Consider the following 20,431-nt stretch of genomic DNA (forward strand, 5'->3'; position numbering starts at 1 on the left):
TCCTGTTCTTGATTGGTAGAGTCAAACACTGTATTCTCGGATGTGGTAATTGGTCGGCTTATTAAAAGAAATATCTCAAGGAGGAAGCTGCAATGTGATTAGCTGCCCAAGTTTACTTCTGGGCAAAATTGACTGCAAAATAAATAAATGTCAAGGAAAATATGGAGCCAGAGTCCGTTCCCAGAGATTCAGCTGTGATCCTTTTATATCGCTAAGATACGTGCATCCCTTTCAAAAGCAGGGCAGATGTTGCCTATCTTTGTAGGGCGCCTGAAAACATTTGTGCTGTGATCGGAAGGTCGTTGGTTCAAATCCCGATGCGTAATTCAGAGTACAATGATTTAGTCCCTTAAACTCTGACTGCTCCAAGGACTGGTTGACCCTGCTTCCTGTGGGGGGGGGGACATGCAGCACCTGGGGGCATTTCATGATGACTGGCTATTCCACTGTCGGTTTATTTTGGGATAGTCTGTGCTCGTTCCTGGGGCTACATGAAGTGCCTGTTTATGAATAGCTGGGCTTGCCTGGGTGGCACATGTGACCCAGCAGTCAGGCTTCACGCTCATGAAAGCAGAGGTGATGGACTCTGCTATGCAGGGCCCGCAGCCCTTGGCCTCGCCGGATTACCATGGAAACACCTGCGGGGTCCAGTCATCGAAGCTGTCGGAGTCCCTACGACTCGGCTCTCGAAGGTAGGGTCATTATTCAAGCTGCATTCATTTGTAGCCTGTCATTCCAGTGGGTTGTTGGGGTGCAGGATTACAGAGATAGGGAGTAACTCTATTGGGTCGTGCTCCTCTAGGACCCTGGTGGAGGAAGCTCAAATTTCTATGGGGGGGCAAGTGTGTGATTTATGGACTGCAGCAGTAACAGTGTGGAGGTTCCGTTCAGCATGGTGACAATGGCCACATCCTTTCCAAAGCGGCCAGAACACATTGCAGCTCACGCTCGCAGACGTCGCATCACCGGCCCCTCCTGTCTACCACGGGGGGGCCACCTTCCACCCAGTGCCTCTCATTTTTCCGTGTCTGCTCTCCCCGAGCCGGACCCCCCACAAGGCGCCGGCCAGCTTTACCTGATTGGGTGAGAACCTCATTGTCGGTGAAAAGGACACGTACGCAAGGCGCGAAGGCACAATTATCACCCTCACTCCAACATAGGGCCGCAGAGCGCAAAACAAGCGGCAGGCATGTCCGGGGGCACTGCGGCTCGCGTCCTCGGAGACGGGGGGCGTGGCATGCGCTAATTGTCAGGCCAGAGTAATTCCCCGGCATGGCGATTCACCCAGGTGCCAGCCGAGTGCTAATTAAACAGTACGTTCATAAACCAGCCCCCCCCTTGGGGGTGGCGGAACCACAAACTCCCACCTCAGAAAGAACGCAGTGTGAAGGGATGTGTAGGCGCGTATCCCACAGTCCTTTGCTCCATGTCAAATTAAGGCGGCCCAGAACCCCACGGGGTCTCGGCCACAGTCTGTACACGCGCGCTTTTCCGTTCTGGACCGGAGCGGTGCCGCTTGAGCCGTTGATGGAATTTCTCACACATATTCACATGCTCCTACTGCATTGACGAGCTTCTTTTCTTCTTTATCAGGAAGCGCTATTGCAAAGATGATGTCGGGACGTCATTTCTCTGTCTTTATTTGTAAACCCTTATCGATCTTGATTCGATGAATTAGACATGATGAATTGTTAATGACTGACATATTAATTGCGCTAAGCTGCCGGACAATTAGGCTGAAGCATGAATTCCTCTCCATTACCAGGTACTGCTGCCAGTGATAGGCAGCCTGGCTCTCATTAGTGCTGGAAAGCATTACAGTTCTCACAGGCCAAACTGCAGTGCATCACAGCCACTTACAGGATGATTATAGAAGAGAGTCGGTCATCAGCTGTTTTGCAAAAACGAATCTGAAAAATTCTAAAAATAACTTGGTTGCGTTCAAATAGACAGGCAACAGGAATCTTTTGGCCAACCAGCATAACTAGCCAGACAGTTTATCCACGATTCCCTGGAACAGGAACTGGTCACATGATCCTCACTGGCAAATGACAGCATACCGTCAGTCTTCGAAGCACCAGTTGTGACGTTCCTTGTAGTAATGATCTGGGCTGCATGTCTAGAGTGTCCATCAGCTGAGGCAGCAGCAGGGGTCATCACTAAATGCCGAGAAAGGACCCCTCAGCGGGGCTGCCCTAGCACTGCCTGTGAGGTTTGCGACAGTGTTGAGCAGAATTTGGCGAGATCCCTGTTCCAGGTCCCTGTTCACTGGAACTGGCTCCAGTGCTACGGCTAATTGTCCAATTTCCGCGCACGTACGCACCCCGCGATCAGCATGATCCCTCTAATGAGCATCGTCTAATGGTCCGTCACCATCACCCGCCGGCATTATCGCGTCTCTGTAATCCACTCCGGCTCTGCAGAAATCGGACACCGCCGTTCTGCCGCGCCGCTTCCCGGCAAACCGATATTACCCCTCCGCTCGGCGTGGATACAGAGACGCCGGCATGATGTCAGCGGGCAGTCAGGGGGCGTCCGGCGGCAGTGCCACTGCCATCCCTTTCACCAGGGGGTGCTGTCCTGCTCACGGGACCCCTGCACTGATCTGTTCGTACGGCTTGGGCTGTGATCCGTCCCTCTGTCTGTGGAGCTGGAGAGATGGCTCAGCACTGTTTACGCTGGGGGGGTGAAGGTGTCATGAGGTGGGGGCTTCAGGGTTTGCGGCTGGATTGTTTGCGGAGGTCTGCCCAAATGCTGAGATCGGTCGTGTCCCTGTAAGAACGTTTACTGGGGAAGGTGGGATGGCATCAGCATGCTGTAACTGTGACCGTACTCTGCGGGTTACGCCGCGCGGTTGCCGGTTTTGACCCCGTGCCGGCTGGGACTTGCTTCCGGTCTTCGACCCCATGGCCCTCGGCGGCCCTGTGATGAACGAGCTGCTCACCTGTTGCCTGAGGCGACCTTGGGAACCGCCCTCGGCTGCCTCATCTGGTGCCGGGTTGCTTAAATTTGGTGGCAGGTCACCTTAATTCTGCGGGTAAACAAGGGGCCCTCGTTACCAGGCCCGGCCCTGGCACGTCCTTCGTCTGCATTTCTAATTCCCCAGGAAATCATGGCAGGTATATTTTTTAATGACCTTCTGAGTGAGTGTGTGCAATTCAGCTCCCATTCCACCAGGGGCAGTGTGTGCCAGCATTCATTATGCAAATAAAGAAAAGGACTTAAAAAAATTGCTAATTACTCCGGTAGTTTGCTGATTGGGATCCTGGATCGGAGCCCACACACAGGGCTGGGGGGGGAGGCAGGGTGATCCTTTCCCGCGGGCGCTGACGTCATGCAAACTGAGGTCATGTCTGCCCGGTGCCCCCTGGCACCAGCGAGGCAGATGAATGTAAGGTCATTAAAAAACTTTTTAAAATCCATTAAGATATTTTTCTACAGACCTGAGACGTGAAATGTGAGCCATTCTGGAGGGAGAAAAATGTAGTCAGATGCAGTTTTAGGTCACTAATATAATTCTAAAACCGTATGTGACACATTATGTTGTTTTATTCTGGTTGCCGGAAGCGTCACAGCGGCTTCCACAGGTGAAGTTCAGAGAAACACGAAAATGAATCATTCGCCATCTGAGGGTTACTTTACATCAGCTGTAGGACGGAGGACAACAGCCCCTCAGTGCAGGCTGCAGTACGCCACTGAACACCAGTTCAAAGTTGACGCTGCGATATGGATTTAATTAGCAAAGCGAGACACCGCTTACATCTTCAGGCATCCACTTAGAAACACATTGTACAGATAGCAGGTGACCACATTCAGGCATCCTACCAAATATAAACAAAACACTGAAATCAGTAAGGCACAAAAATCGAAATTTTCTGTGGGTTTTGCGAGTTTCTCCGAGGTAAAGCTGCACGATTTTCTTCAGCCGAGCCTGACGTTCACACAATGACGTCCAGCCATCCAAATCACAGGCAAATGGATGTCTGCAATTTTGTGATAAAATTTCAGTGAATTAAAGCCAGTAGCGAGACTCGATATGTGAATCCATTCACATTAGATGATGCGGTTGAATTCTGTGCCAGTTCTCTGCCAGGAACAAATTACGCATTAATTGCTGCATGACAGGGCTGCACACAAAGTCTGGCGAGTAAACAAATTAATGGGGAAATAAAATGCTACAATCTAGCCGAATACAAAAGCACACGACGCAGGTATATTTACCGAGCGGAAGGTGTGTTTGGGGCTAATCGCGATGCATAATTCAGAGAGACAAGCTTGTGGGGGGACGGGGGGTGGGGTTACACATGGCTGCGAAGGTCCGTTATGGGGGGGGGGGGCTGCTCTGGAGGGGGCATAATGTTCCACGCGTCTCCACCCTCACTGCAGAGAGCCGTTCTGCCCAGGAACATCGCAACAAACACCAGAACTGTTTCTTTCCCAGGATGCACTAGTGGTAGCTGTCCTAACCCCACTTGTGAAGGTAACACACTTTACTTAAAGCTCTGGGGCCTGTACTGCAAAGCGGGGTTACTGGCATATCAGGGTAACTAGATGGATTTAAGGTAGTCGGGGCAAAATGTAAATGAACGAATATGAAGTCCATTTAAACTGTGGTACCCTAAATCCGACAAGTTACCCCAACAAGCCAGTAACCCCACTTCGTAGCACAGGCCACGGATCTATACCGCACTGTAGATAGTTGCGTTCATGCATTCTCATAGACATGACATTCATAGAAAGTGTTACTGTCTATGTTATTGACACATGGAGCATGAATACGAGTTGATATTTACAGATGGGGTCCACGGGCTCTGCCTTTTCCCAGATGGTGGAAATGCCGATGGTGAAAGCCGGAAGAAGCTCCCCATTCATATGCAAGCATCTGACTTCTCTCTTGAGCTTGACTGTGTTGCGTGAAATAATGGCTGGAATTTGGACGCAATCTATGGTGGGTGTAGAGCTGTGGGGGGGTTATTCCATGACAGAGAGGCTGGGCTGCGGCAGGTAGGAGAGGCAGGGGGGCTGTTCGGGGCCCGGGGGCCCGCCCCAGGCCATGCCGGCGGTGAAATCGGGGCCCCGCCGCAGCGAAGCCAGCCTGGCAGCCAGGAGCAGCAGGAGGCCAGCCAGCACCTCCAGGCAGAAGGAGAGCCAGGCCACGCCCAGCGACCAGCCGAAGGACACCTCCACGTCGGCGAGCTCCTCCGGGCCCAGCTCCCGCTCCAGCTCCGCCAGGGCCTGCTGCGAGTAGCTGATGTAGATGCTGACCCCCGAGAGCGTCAGGAGGCCTGGGGAGACACAGCAACAGGGAAGACATTAGCGGGAGAAACCCCACCGTGGGCGGGAGTACACTGCGCCGTCCAATCACTGCTCAGGTTCACTCAACGGGAATCATGGGTCGGAGAAGTGGGCGGAACCAAATGTTGATCTACAGCACATTGTAGCCTCACCCACCATGGACATCAGGGCCTCTCCCCAATCAGCTTCCTGCTTCTTCACATGTTGCTGAAACCTTCTCTTCATCATTATGTTAGCAGGCTACGGCATCAGCAGTGATCAGTCACAAAACCAAATATCACTCCGTAGCTTCTCGAAAATACACAGATAATAGTGTTTTACTCCCCTCCCTCCTTCACTGGCCACGTGTCCTTTATAGTGACCTTTGTTTGACCTCCACCCGCTCCATGGTGACAGTGAATTCTTTTTACACTGCAGGAGTTGTGAACTTTGGACCAGGCCACCATCTGTCTCAGCCTATATAAAGGTGGTTTTTTTTGGGAGGGGGGGGGATCCAATACACCCCCCACTATCTCACCCCCAGACTTCCTGGTGGTCACAGTTAATAAAAGGGTTCGAGTTCAGAAATGGCTTCCAGGGTTCCTGCATCCTGCCCGGGACAGATCTGATGAGGCTGCAGCCTCTGTCCACGTGTCTCTGTGTCCCCCGGGTGGGACGAAGGGGGCAGTGTGGTCTGATGTGTCTGAAATGACACCCATTTATATCCCACAGCAATCTGCTCAAACTGATAGTGGCACAAAAGGTAAAGAGACGGGGATATATGCAGACCGGATGCATACAGATTACAGCTTTTATTTCATTAGCACAAAATGACCAGACTTTTACAAAACCAACTTGATAAAAACAGGGTCCATAGACTGGGGGATTAGGACTGCGGTTGAAAGGTCGCTGGCTCCGAACCTCCCACCACTTTGGACAAAGACAGTCCATGATGTGAAATATGAGGGTATGAAAAGACAAGAGCATTGGATATTGAGGTGATTTTTTTTGAGATCCTGTGTAAAATATAACCTCCTCGTGGTGTAGACATGCAATGATGGACATGGCCCTCAATGTCCTCCTGACCAGCAGAGGAAGCAGTGCCGGGGGGGGGGTTCATTCGCCATTTAAGGTGCACATCATTTCCCTCTTAATGTCCTCGTAACATCATGCCCTCTTGAAGTGTAGTTGATGGCAGACACGCTAAATGGCGTAAAGAATCTAACGGCTTGACTTGTTTCTGTAGTCCTTCATGATGTCCATGAGCTAAGCTCCATCCTGGGAGGGGGGGGAACCAGCGTGTAGTGGGCATACGGGGGGGCTTTTTCTGAGCTAAGCTTCCCCTTGACCTTCTCAGAGGGTCCCCATGCCCCCCCACCTTGCGGATACGTGAGCTGAATGGCAAGATTGTTGGAGATGCTGATGTCCACGGTTGGAGGGGTGGAGGAGGCTGATGCTCCGGATGCTTCTTTTTCTGCCATGAGTTGCCTGGGTTACCGGAGTCGTTTCCTGACGCTTCTCTGCTCAGCGGCGCTAAGGAGCAGGTTCTCAGCCAGCCTTGCTCCCTGACCTCCCCTCGACACAACCAACCTGACCCCCCCCCCCCGGCACATCCTGCCTGATTCCCGTCCCCCAGCACAGTTGACTCAGATCAGAGTCAGCATTTTAAGCTCAGCATGTTAAAGTGAGCACTGGCGCTCAGTCCCTCACATGGCCGCGTGCAGCTAACATCTAACCTTACAAGGCAGCGTCCATGTCAAGAACAGAGTACAGGGTCTGAGTATCTACAGAGCCGCCTGATCACATGATCAGCAGGGGAAAAGATGATTGGCTGGTGGGTACTGCCAATTGAACTCAAGCAATCATTCAAGTGCTATTCAAGAGTATTACTGGTATGAACGTATAATCGGCTCTTGAATTGAGTTTTTAATTATAAATAATGGAATTATAATTACTAAATTACCCAATTGCAATGGAATTTAATTGGAAGAAAGCCTTGTGTAATCAAAAACAATGTGTTTGAGTGGATGACAAAGTGCTTAGCAGCTCTCAGCCGTGCAGCGGCGGTGTGGCGGGGGCGTGTGGGGGGGGCGTGGGGGGGGTGCTTTATGGTTACTTTCCTTCCCCTGTTAACTTGGCCAAGGTCCTGCAGATGAAACCATTACATTTAAGTTATTGCAGTGATATTTACTGCCTCACACAGTCTCTGTCCATGAAGGAATAAATAAAACAGAAAATAAAGAACGGACAGGTCCCTCCTCAAAGGAGGCCAGAGGCAATTTACGCCTGGGTCTGAACGAAATGGCCCGGTGATGAAAAAATGATTAATTTATGAGAAATTATTTCCAGCCTAAGTTGAATGTCCCTTTAGCTATGTTGGTCATTCCAGACGTCTATAAATAAATGTAACACAATCGTGTCTGCGTGTGCAAACCATGTTATAGTCATCATACCCTGGACTTCTTCTGACAGGCCACCGGAATGGCTATGATCTTGAGTGGTGGTCTCCTGTTTGTGGTGGTCTGGCCCACCTTGGTCTCGTGTTTGTGGTGGATTGGCCTGCTGTTGTCTCCTGTCTGTGGTGGTCTGGTCCGCTGTGGTCTCCCATTTGTAGTGGTCTGGTTCACTATGGTCTCCAGTTTATGGTGGTCTGGCATGCTGTGGTCTCCCATTTGTAGTGGTATGGCCTGTTGTGGTCTCCTATTTGTCTAAAGAAAGCACAATAACTTGCATGCCCGACTGAAATTCCTTTTTCCTTTCCTTATAACAGAGAAGACATTTATGAACTACTCCCAGCCCAAAACACCCACTTCTTTCAGGTAAGACAGATATCGCCAGATTGTTGACAGCAGAAAAGGATCATGGGATATGGCGTGGGGCTGCAGTAAATAAAGGGCTTCATTTGGAAGCTAACAGCACGAAGCAAAGTCCACCAGGCATCTTCAAAGGGCCTGTCAGCAATTAACTCCTCATAGACCAGTGCATGTTTCCTTCATTTTTTGTATCTGAAGGTAAAATTGCAAAGAGTTATTTGATCTTAACAATGCTGGTGTTGCTGTGTTTAGTTAAACCATCTGACAGCCTACATTTGGCTCTTGTTCAGTCAGGGGCCCCTTATGGCAGCCAATGGGAAATAAGACTTCTAAACACAACCTGGGTAGGATTACTATGGGCTGGTTATCTGAATGGTCTAATCAAATGGAAACCAGTAAACTGAGGGTGCACAGTAGTCCTGCACATCATTATGTTGCAATGCTGGTAGAGAAATGTCGGTTCAACAAAAATCTTTCCCTGGGTTTGCTTGCTTCCTCAGACGGAGGTTCCTGTGCTATGGTGCTTGAACCATCCCACTGAGCCTTAGAGAACTGAGAGAGACCACATGCAGGTGCCTGTAGACCAATTCGCTCCAAATGGCAACAACACGTGTGACCCTTTCCACCAGCAAAAATGAGAGGCTTCACTGTGACCGGGTCGACATTAACAGCCCAGCGCAGGCCCCCTTCCACCACGACCCCCCCAAGCAGGACACTCGCCCCTATTTGGCCAATACCCAGGACGAGCAGTCGGCACCCTGTCGACACACGGATTATCTGCGAACCCATTTCCCCTGTGGGAACAGTGGTCCAAAATAGCCGCTTTTGTCAGAGGAGCCTGAAGCTGCCCGTGTCCAGAAAAACACAGGCGTGTCCGGCTATTTCCAGCAGCGCTCAGAAGACATTCTGTAGTGCTGTGCGCAGCCGTGATAAGCACAGATGCAGAGATGAAAACAGGGGCTGATGAAGACCTTCAGGTGGCTGGCGAGTGGGAAAACGGCTCTGCAGTCGCACGGTCTCACCCTGAGCAAGGGCGGGCACTTACTGCAAAGCAGAAGGTAAGCGGCGGTCCCTAAGAGCAGGGTGCGGCTCCGGGCCAGTGAGCTGACGAGGCCCAAGATCCCGCCGAAGACCAGCAGCACCAAGCTGAGAGGCAGCAGAATGACGATCGCCTTGTGCAGGCCTGTGGGGGGCGCCAGAGAGCACAGAATCAGACGAGGGATATAAGGGCATGAACACACAGGTATGTGTTGCCAAATTTACAAATAAACTCTACAAAGACATGGGCATATTCACATACTCCTATACACACAAAGCACAGAGATACCCAAAAGAAAAGTGCCAAAACTGTACACACGCCGAGCTCCACACAGGAATTGCATCACTCTGTGGAAAAAAAGGGTCTGAACCACATTTAACCAACAAACATGCCTCACTTGCGCATAAGCACAGGTACATTGGAGCACTTCCCTTCGCTAGACTGCATCTTACTCCCCACAGCTTGGGGGTCACGGCGTAGGGCCAGCTAATGGGCAGCACCCTCTGCGGAGGCTCAAACCAGCGACAGGCGGCTCTTAAGCTCAGAGATTCAGACCACGGAGCCACTCACCAGCCATGTGTATTAAGGCAAGATCCGGGAGCAGAACTATTCTGCAGTCAGTCTGGAAAAAAATGAGTCTGAGGCACATTTAACAGAAAAACACTTTATTGGCAAGTACATTGGAAGAACCTTCTACTGAGGCTCAAACCAGCACCGTTTGAATCACAGACAGAGAGACTTAAGCCCACTGAGCCACTCGCTGTTTTAAATCCCGGACGCGCATTCGGACCAATATTGGTCCTTTGTGCAAAAAGACTCCAGGCCAGATCCGGTTTACGGGTCTGTGGTGATTTCTGACCAACATTTGGCCCGGATCCGGATCAGTCTCACCTTGCTACCTGGGTAGCATTTTTCAGTTTTGGGATAAACTGCCCCTTTAGCACATACAGGCATGCAGATGCAAATTCAGGCGCATGCCTGCAAAACTACAGCTAAACATACACACACAGCTAAACGCTGCACATAAATGCAAACACACAAGTATAAAAACACACAGCCAAACCAGAAGCATTAAGTATCTGTCAGTGAATAAAGATAATACACAAGTCAAAACTGTCACTATACACCAAATAATACAAATATACCAACTGCGGATACCATGCACATATACCACCTGCGGATACCATGCACTGTACTTTTCTTTCGACCAGGCAAACGATAGAAAACTTGAATGGATGTGTTCTCTACACATGTTGTTGTCATGGAAACCTGATGATTGACCTCTTATGGCTCATTAATCTGTTAGGGGAGTCAGGAGACGCATGTTCCTGTTCCTGACAGTTAGTTTCAAAATGCCGCTTTTTCATTAGAGCCCAGCTAGAATGATTGTACATGGGAGGCAGTTAATCCGCTTAGGGTTTTTTTACATGTGTTTGGGCTCATATCATGGAGCAAAGCTAGTCTTCACTGCTGCATGGAGGCGGCAGATGTGTGTCAGGTAATATGGCCCCTTCCCAGAGTGACACTTCCTTGTTTACGTTTTGAATTGAATAATCGGATCCCTACATCACTGGGCTGGAGTTAAGATGCCCTGCATGATACCTACAGTGCTGACATGGCGTCCACCCTATTCAACTGCGCCCCCAGAAGAGATGGTCGCTACATGCAGTTCCCCGCCTTGCTGCCAGGGCGCGCACTTGTACTCACTGAGCAGATGCTTCTCGGTTTCCGAGTATTTGGAAGTGTCTGCAGAAAATGAGTAGATGTTGTAGGAGACGTCATCCTTGCCTGCAATCAGAGAGGAGCACGCTGAGCGATGCAGTGCGTTACGAGGCACCACGACTCATCACCCATGCATGGCATGAATATCTGCAGGAAATGCACCGGGACATTCTCCAAACAAAGCTTAGGAAAGGCTGATGCTGAGTCTCAGTGTGATTACAAGTGTTTTAAAAGGAGTTTGCTTCCTCTGCTCAGTTACCTCTCACATTAATCCCCCAAACCTTAATTTGTTCTAATTTCCAATGTTAATTAGTTTTTCTCAGTCACATCCCTATGATGTTGTTATATCTGTGTGAGTCACGTCAGGTGATCACATTGGAAAGCAAACTGTTACGAGGTTAATTGGATTCAGAAGCAAATGTCTGCCACGCCGTTACATTTAAAAATGCAACACCTCGAAATGCGATTTAGGTATGTAGGTGAGTAGTAATCGTGGGCATGCTGAGGGATCTTTAAGGGTGGCGAGGAAGCTGCAGGAGATTCGCGTATAAAGTCATACCCCATTACGACAGATTAACGAGAGTGCGCTAACAGGGATTGTGGGCGACGTTTGCCGCACACCTCTGTGATTCTGCCCTAACAGCGGCAGAATCCATGTTTTAGCTGGCTGTAATGTAACTTAAGCATTATGCCTGGCTGCTTGGACAAATTCACCCGGCGTCGGCTGGAAGCCTCCAGGCATCTACACAGACCTCGCAGAGAGCATAGAAATCATTGCAAATACATTAAAGTGAAAATCAGGTCTGCAGTTCTTTCCCCAGCCAGTGACGCAGACTCAGGGACCTCATACTAAACACATCTGGAGGATAGGCTGCCTCCCCCCCCCGCCTTTAAAAGACTGCTCTAGAGTCTATTAGCTGTGTGGCTAATCGGGCATTAGCATAAAAAACCCTCCAAATGGTGCCTGCGAGCTCAGACGATGAATACTGCTTCCTATTCTGCCTCAGGCCATAATGAGCTCATTAAAATCATTATTCAGAGAGTCAGTCAGTCTCCAGTCACTGGTTCTAGGTGCAACAAACTCAAACGTCTAATTAAACTCTTAAACGAACTGAAATAATAAAAAAAAACAGTTTCAAATAGAAAAAAAAAGTTTAACCTGCAATGGCACCTATCCCCTGCTTCAGTTACGACCGCCTTATCTGGAGGGGTATGTCACACCAGCGCTTACCTCTAAACATATGTTAACATACACTCTGAACATACAATCCATCCAGAACCCCCCCCACCTGAGCTGGACCAGCTCTCACCACCTACACCAAATGATTTAAGCACAATCCCCAGGGGTGGGGTTTAGGGGACACCCCTCACATGAAACTGGACATCCAAGAACCAAGATTTTTTTTTTTCACATGAAACTGGAAAAATCCAGCATGGATTTTGTAACCAGTGTGTTGCTTGTTCAAGTCCCAGAAGGGCAACTGCTGTTGAACCCATAAGCGAGGCATTTAACCTTTGATTCTTCAGTAAAATATGCAGTTTTGTTATTTTATATTAATATGTGGCATACAAGCGAGGAAAGTTTGTGGCCAGAAAGCAGCGTTCGCCAGCATGCACCACCCCCGGGAGCACTCAGGTACTAATGGCAGTTTGATTACTCTGCTAGTCATGGGATTTGAACCTACAACCATATGGACATGGACACAACACGCTGGGCTACACACTAGTGGTGGACCCATGCCATCTGAATTTCCAGTTAGCATTTTCCAGTAGCGGTCCTGGACTGTACCACAACATCTTGCCAGTTTAAAAGGGCTCTGGTCCACAGACCCAGAAGAAAATGTTATGTTATGCAAGAGAATCATGTTTATGGGCTTTTCAGCAACCTTCATTCGCTTAAAGCACTGCCCGAGTGGGACCTTTTGGATGGTGAATAGTCTTTCATTCAGTTCCACTGGTCTGTGTGTCTAAACTACACTGACACAAGGGGTCATGCGCGTAAGGAAATATGGACTTCACAGCTAGCGGGTTAAAGGACAGGAAATAACACAAGCAGGCATCACCAGGACTGACGCTGCCAGGAACTAAAACACGCAAATGAACTATTTCCCTCCAAATGATGTAGTGAAAGCGAAGAGATAAAGTACAAACGAAAATGTCCATCTGGGACTTCTGCCATAAATTTCCGCAGTTTAATGAGAAACAGTATGTCTAAATAACGGCATGACTATTCAATCCATACAGTAGGATGTAACAAATTTCCTTCATATTGCATTATCCTCACTGTATTTGGATTTAATAGGAAAACACAATTAACATCTCTTCGTAAAGACAAATGGGTCTGATATTGTGGGCCTATTGCATCTTTGACGTGTATGTGTGTGTGTGTGTGTGTATGTGCGTGTGTGTGTGTGTGTGTGTGTGTGTATATATATATATTATATAATAAAAAATATGATAAAAAATCGCATGCAACTTGTGATTTCCAATTACGGTCATTGAGCTTTCCCGAAATGCTTAATAGGTATTATGTTGCAATGGAACGGTTCTGGGTGTTTTTCAGATATGCGTACTTGGCCATACTTGAGTTCTCCTGTACCCATTTTATGTCCTTCTTCCATGACTGCTCCGTTGGCCCCTTGAGCGAGGCCCTTAACCTGCAGTGGATTTGTCCTGCGTATGACATTAATCTACATTCAGCCCTGCAAGCAGGTCCTCCACCTGGCAGGGGAGAAACTTAGGGGCTGGCGGCAGGATTGGTACTCCAGTCACTGGAAAAAACCTCGCACTGGTCCATTTGGACTCGTGTGGTGCTGAGGTATCGTCCGGCGCATGGCTGCACTCAGGCTCTCGTCCCTGAGGTTGTTTGTCATTTGGTTGGTGCAGCAACGCACTGTAATCAGCATATGCTCCTTAACTTCCATGACGGTAAAAATCCCCGCGTGTCGTTCTTGCCCCGCCCCAAATGTCAAGGATACAGTTGCATCCTCGCCAACTGAGACCAATCCCCTGAATCACTGCATCCCAAGTTCGTTTTTGTGTGGCACATTGCGTTCTTGGTATTGAGAAACGCCCGTCTTCAAGATGGCTGCCTTACTGGGGAGCTCACGTGCATCTCCCAGCACAAAAAATATAAATATCAGGGTCGTGCCCTGAAAGTCGTGCATTGTACTTACCTGTGTTGAACGTGATCCTTGTCGCATTCTCACGTGTCTCTAGTCACCTGCAGATACTTACGGTGTGTGCAACCTACTGTTAGTAACGTGACTATGCCTTCCTTTGCATCATTGTGGCGTCTGTGTCTTAGTAGCAAGGTCTATTTTTGCCTGTTAGTTTGCAATTCACGGTGCGTTTGCTTCGTTGTAGGTCATTAAAAAACGTTAATGTAAGTACTGTTAATAATTAAGTGCTGTCAAATTGACTTAACCTCCCTTGTGATAATGGCGAGGGTTGCGGGACACTGTCATAATCCGCTTTACAGTCTTCACGTTCATTTACACGAGTCAAATTAAGTAACGCTAGTATGTATTATAGAGCAGTAATTCATTTGCCGTAAAGTAGGCCTATACTCTTTTAAATATCTCGTTATCCTTCCCGCAAAATAATGGTATCTATAGAGTGGCTCAAATCGTGCTTTAGGTTTCAGTGCGGAGGGAAGTCGGGAGAAGGACCAATTAGATTTTCTTACTTTCACATTGTACGAGATGAAGTGTTTAACATTACATTTTATCTAGCGTTTACGAGACACGAAAACAATGATCAGTTCTTTTAATTGTTTTTGCGTAAAACAAACCAGTGCTACTAATTCTGTAAGACTACCAGGTCTTAATCTACAGGTTCTATGTATTCTTTTCGTTTCATGTAGCGAATATATCTTAATAAATAGACTACACCTGTAAATCATATACACCTAATAAACAGCATTTTAAACTATGAATAACTAAATGCGCAACGCTATTTTGTATGGGTTAGTAGCAAACAAATGGCAAAACGGTCGCGATCACGGCGACAAGAATCTGAGACGGGAAAAATCACAGCTGAACAAATAACAGGCACTTTCAGCCGGGTATCACAGTTGATCACAGTTGATCGGAGTTGATCACATTCAACTCTGTGTCACGATGGAATTTTTACTCCTGCAATGTCGCTGTACCATACCGTATGATCTACGCGAGTTTGATAATATTGTAGTAGTGGCAAATAATCTAATTGATTTTATTACCTTTTCCAACTGAGTAGGCTAATGTTAAGTCATTTTCTGGGCTTCGGCTGCAGCGATCTTTCGCGACTTTAACGCGCTGCAGACCTGTTGTAAACCCTTATCAGCACAGTTAAGCAATCTATATATTTGCAATTGAATGTTTATCTGCAATTGAATATATATTTGCAATTGAATACTCCTTTAAATACAGGGTGATTACACAATTTAGTCTCAGAACTAACGATTGCATCAAACCTGTGTCGGTTCTTTCCGTCACACTGACTTAACACTGACAATTAAAGACTCACAATAGCTATTATGTTGCTAACTCGTAACACGCGTTATAAATCAGCATCAGTATCCTTAAATTTACCTTCGTATATTCTCCACAGTCCAGAATGGGAATTCAAGTCTTCTGAGTCAGTCTCGTTGGGTCTGTTCACCACTATGATGTACCAGTACTCGCTCCCGATTGCTGCGGCCAGCAGTCCGAAGCTCATGATGCCAGCGATGCCAGCCGTAACCACCGTGGTTCCGTAGCTCAGTCTCATCCTTCCGCCAGATGCTGTCGCCTGTAAGGATGCCCCGGCACTTCCGCGCAACTTTCCTAAGCGCAAAGTGGCATGACGCAGATGGACTGTCCGCACCCGTATTCAGTCTTTTTTCTGTATTTTTTTTCTCTCTCTCTCAAAATAACTTGAGGGCTCTAGTGGGACGAATCAGATCTTTATGGAGATGTGGAGTTCAGCTTTGTATTGAGATCTCAGTATAATGCACTTGCACTTTGTGTATGACTAAATGTGCACTGAACCAAGCACCTGCCAGACTTATAGTGGCGCAACGACTGTAACGACAGGAAATTTAACGGAGCCTTCAGTAGACTCAACGATTTCCCAACCTTGTGGCCCACGTCATTGCTGCATAAATTACATGATATTCCAGGGAGAAATATGTAAAAGGAATAGATGCTGTCGATGAGGCTGGGCCGGGTGTGCAATCAGAGCTTAATCAAAAGTGAATTAAACTCTCCGGTTTCTTAAAAAAGATCACGTTCGACGATCACGGATCATGGCAAAATTAGTTTATAATTAAGTTTTCCCCTCTACGCACTGACATATTCCGCGTGCACAGTGTAGTGGATAAAATAGGCTAAAATGCAATACATAGGGTTTAATAAGATACTTTTATTACGAAGGCCAGTGGAGGTTTTTTTCTGTAAATCTGTCTAGCCTGTACTTTACGCATTACTGCAGCAACACCCGGCTTTCGGAAGTGAAGGAGGACTGAACGACGCAAAAAGAAAGAACCTTCACTGTGCCGAATAAATTAGCGCCATTTCTCCCACTGATGGAAATTTAATAAATGCCATGCCATTACATTAAATCTGGGGGGAATCATCGCTCAAAGGGAATGAAAAACCGGCTTTTAACCAAATAGGCATATTCTGAGAATATTAGGAGACATTTATTGTACCGAAATGGCAATAATTACGTCAACTTATTTTCTCTGAAAAATCGACAGCCCGTTTTTTTTGCGATTAGTGACTAACAAAAATCCGCAATAAATCGATTTTTCAAAATTCACTAGAGATTTCTGAATGAAATGCGTAAGCTAGGTGGCGCCAGAATATGTGTGAATCTGTCAAAAAAAAAACTGCCATTCATAAAACAATTAGGCTACGAGAAACATTATTCTGGGTATCTTCAGCAGAAAGACTCACTATACGGCCGGAAACGGCTGATGACGGAATTTACTCTAAACCAGAAAATGCTTAGTGATCATAAGCTCAGCTGGCTAATAGCAGATCAATGACTCGGGTCTCCCTACAGGATGCTTTGTGAATCTAATTCCCGAATGACCTCATTCGGTCTATTCAACCAGCTTTCATGAACATCGCATTTAAAACGGCATAATTCGCTCGATAATCAGTTCATTTAGGTTTACGGGGTTAGCAGATTAAGAGTGGAGAGCACCTGAATTATTAAAGCCGTTTACAGGAGGCAGAAAAATGACCAGAACTCCCCACGTCCCTAATGACACAATTATAGTTTGAGAAACATGTCCAGGCGTAAAATAGACAAAAAAAAAAATATTTAAATATGCAGAATCGCCTTCATACCGACACAAAAGGGAGTTACAAGCAAAGGGGCTATGGCACACAGCAATAATCACTCATTACAGCCAATTATTTAAGCAGAGCAGCCAGTACAAGTGGACTAAAACCAGCTTAACCGGCATCCATTTGTACCTAACACATGCGGTACCCATGGGTTACCAGGAAGCGTGCTGTCAAATTGCAGGCTGATACAAGATGCACTCTGTTGCTTAGAAATATACATTAAGTAAAATATTGGTTGTCATGCATCTCCGCCGACAACCCCATAGCCGTAAGAACAGGTGCTGCAAATCTCCCAAACAAACCCGTCTTCACAGGAAACTTCATATTACAGTAATGCTGCTAAAATAGGTGACAGAGATTAAGGTCTGTTATAGCCTGGAGCTGAGAGCCACCACCCCAGTCATTTAAGAGGGAAAAAATAAGTATAAAGGGCTCAGTAATTCAAGGTTTAGGCTCCCACAGTATAATTCACGGCTAAAAAAAAAAAAGTACGAGTATTTCTCTGGCGAGAAATAGGCCATTAGTAAACACACTACACCAACATTGTGAAAGTAGAAACACATAAAGGTTAGTGGGTTATTGTCATCCTGTCTGAGCAGCCTGCACTTGAAGGCCCCAGAAACTATGAACTCGCATCACCTTCCTGAGTTTATGCAGTTTTAAAAAGCGGCCGGTTTCCCCGGCATCACACAGCTGAAAGGCCCACGTCTCCATCATCCAAGCAACCCTGAACAACAGAGAAAAGGTCACCAAATGCACGCAAATTTATTTACAGAATTTCAAAAACAGAAAAATGTATATTTATATAAAAAAAAAAAGGTTAGGACAGATCCCAGATCTTGCTAGCATTTGCTGAAGTGAAATCATCACAGGAGTTTTGGAAAACTAAACAGATAAACAGCGGAAATGAAAGCGACAGACATGAGCCGTAATCAATGACAACAACAGACAGGCTGGAGAATAACCCCCTTTCTGTGGGGCCACGAGTGAAAAACAGCCATATGTCACTACGGTTGCATAACTAGTTAGCGTCACACAATAATCAAGCACAACAGCAGTTAAGGAGGTGGAATTTGAAGACAGAGAAAAATGTTCTTCTTGTAATGCCTGAGCAGCAACAAAAACATCTGTCCGCCTAGCGAGGCATGAAAGTAAGCGTACATATTTCAGGTAATGGATGAGGCGGTCTTCAGAATAATAAAAAAAAAAACCTCACAAATATGAAAGACGGCAAATTAAAAATTTCAGGAGGATCACTGAGGATTGGAGTCCGCACAGAACCGACACAGAACCCGCAGTCCATCAGTCCTTGTCCATGGCCGTTTTAACCAACTCGGCCCTCCGCGATTTGGCTGCATCCTCGAATTTCTCGATGATGTGATTGCACTTCTTTTTCTGAAAGGGCAAAGTTGCAGACACAATAAGGTTTTATAAGTGGAGGAAGGGGGGTGGTCACTTCACAGTCCTTCTACAGAGATCTTCAAACGTGATGCAATTCAGCACCGTGGACCAGTCTGACAAACACTTGAGAATACTGTGAAATGTGAATTCTAATATTGTCTATAGATTTATAATCATATTTTAGCGTGTTCTACATTCTAAGAGCAAGAAAGAAATGCGGCCTCATTATGAAACTAATTGAGATGTCTAGCAGGCACTTAGGCTGATATCGTTCCTTGAATGCTAAGAATCCAAGGCCCTCCTCAGGAACTGCAGAAGCATAATTATATCACCATGCGAGTGTTTTTACAGCAGTCGCATAATTGAAACCACAAATTTCAGTAGCTGTGGCTTATTAATTTTGCATCATTATAGCAGCTTCGAGGTGACCATCACCATTATCACAAATCTTTGATGTGACAGTTCTAACTGCTGTCCCACAAACGGACAACACGCTTTCACGCCGCCAAAAGGCAAACGCGACAGCCTTCCACATCAGCGCACCGGACCGCGGGCGAACAGGCACTTACGATGAGAAACTTCTCCCTCTCTTTCTGCAGTCTGATGACCTCCTCGACTGTGAGCTCGTTCACAGACTTCTTCAGCGTGATGAAACTGCAGGCTGGTGAATGGGCTTTGTGCTCCTTCCTGGAATATGAAGAACAGGCAGCTTTAACACACACACACACACACACACACACACTCCAGAAACCAATACAAAACTGCAGAATAATTCCAACATCACTACGTATTTTCACACAGAGTATCTTCAATGGCTGTTCTCAAAGAGATTATATACATATATATATATATATATATATATATAAGATACTTAGCGCCTGTTAAGGAAAAGAGTATGTGCAGTACATGCACTAGCTAATGAATGCCCTTCCCATCAATACTGATGGCAATAAGCCGTAAATTGCGATACGTGCAGCAATTTCTGGTGGTAACGGCACCAATGCGTGCGTTATGCTTCTTTAATACGCATTTGCTCTGCTACGACAAGAAATTGCCGTGCGCTTTAACCTTTATGCAGCCAATTCGTACTACACTCGGGGTTTAAAAGTTAAAATGCACGTTAATTTCTTATCATAGCAGAGCAAATGCGTATAAAATAAGCAGGCAATTGCGCGGTTACAACCAGAAACTGCCGCAGGTATCGCATTAAACTGCGAATGCGTTGCATTCCGCAAATGACAGTCGCCTTACACAGGATCGTCCTCCGGTTCCCAGCCCTCCAGCTCCTTGAGGCAGAAGAAGCACTGTGCCGTGTCGGGGCTGTTCTCCGACGGCGTGTGGATGAACCCGGCCCTGGCCATCTGGGTGGGGGATCAACACAGACGTCAAATCCAACAAAGGGAGCATGAGCTTCACAACCACAGGCCAAGAGCCGCAACCCCGCTGCCCGGCACTCACGTTTTCCGAAGTACAAGCGCAGCCATCCTCGAACGGCCACCCCGAATACGTCTTCAGCCTGTTCTCATAAAAGTACATCTTAGTTTCCTCGTAAGTGACCAGATCCATTGTACTAAATGCCACGTACGTGGTATAACGTATCAGTCTCGAAACAAAGTTTAAAGTCTCCCTCTTTTCTCGTACTTGCTTCAACTAGTTACGATCCAGCTCACTTTGTCAGCGGTCAGGTTTAAATTTTCTGTGAGCGCTCCCATTGGCGGGAACTGTACGTCGAGCGTCTCTCCGGCATCATGGGAATCGTAGTTTCTTTTCTTGACGGGCTGCGATTGGTTAAAACGCAGCGCGCGGCACATTGGAGGAAGTCTCTTGCTCAGAAGAGGAATATTTCATTTTAAAGTATATTT

At 47.1% G+C, this 20,431-nt stretch overlaps 2 protein-coding genes across 2 annotated transcripts; both read right to left on the minus strand.

Moving 5' to 3' along the window:
• Positions 1-4,746: 4,746 nt before the first annotated feature.
• Positions 4,747-15,640, minus strand: LOC125715804 (transmembrane protein 235-like). The gene is made up of 4 exons (XM_048987753.1): positions 15,423-15,640; positions 10,834-10,914; positions 9,133-9,270; positions 4,747-5,285 (listed from the first exon to the last, which is right to left on the minus strand). Exons 1-4 carry the CDS (start codon positions 15,598-15,600, stop codon positions 4,972-4,974), a joined length of 711 nt encoding a protein of 236 aa, XP_048843710.1. The 5' UTR covers positions 15,601-15,640; the 3' UTR covers positions 4,747-4,971.
• A 2,269-nt stretch (positions 15,641-17,909) lies between these two features.
• birc5a (baculoviral IAP repeat containing 5a) lies at positions 17,910-20,404 on the minus strand. The gene is made up of 4 exons (XM_048987943.1): positions 20,028-20,404; positions 19,821-19,930; positions 19,139-19,256; positions 17,910-18,563 (listed from the first exon to the last, which is right to left on the minus strand). The coding sequence occupies exons 1-4, from the start codon at positions 20,133-20,135 to the stop codon at positions 18,471-18,473; spliced, it is 429 nt and encodes a 142-aa protein (XP_048843900.1). The 5' UTR covers positions 20,136-20,404; the 3' UTR covers positions 17,910-18,470.
• Positions 20,405-20,431: the final 27 nt, after the last annotated feature.

Source organism: Brienomyrus brachyistius, chromosome 20 (genome assembly GCF_023856365.1).
Source record: "Brienomyrus brachyistius isolate T26 chromosome 20, BBRACH_0.4, whole genome shotgun sequence".
In the NCBI taxonomy this organism is placed as follows: domain Eukaryota; kingdom Metazoa; phylum Chordata; class Actinopteri; order Osteoglossiformes; family Mormyridae; genus Brienomyrus; species Brienomyrus brachyistius.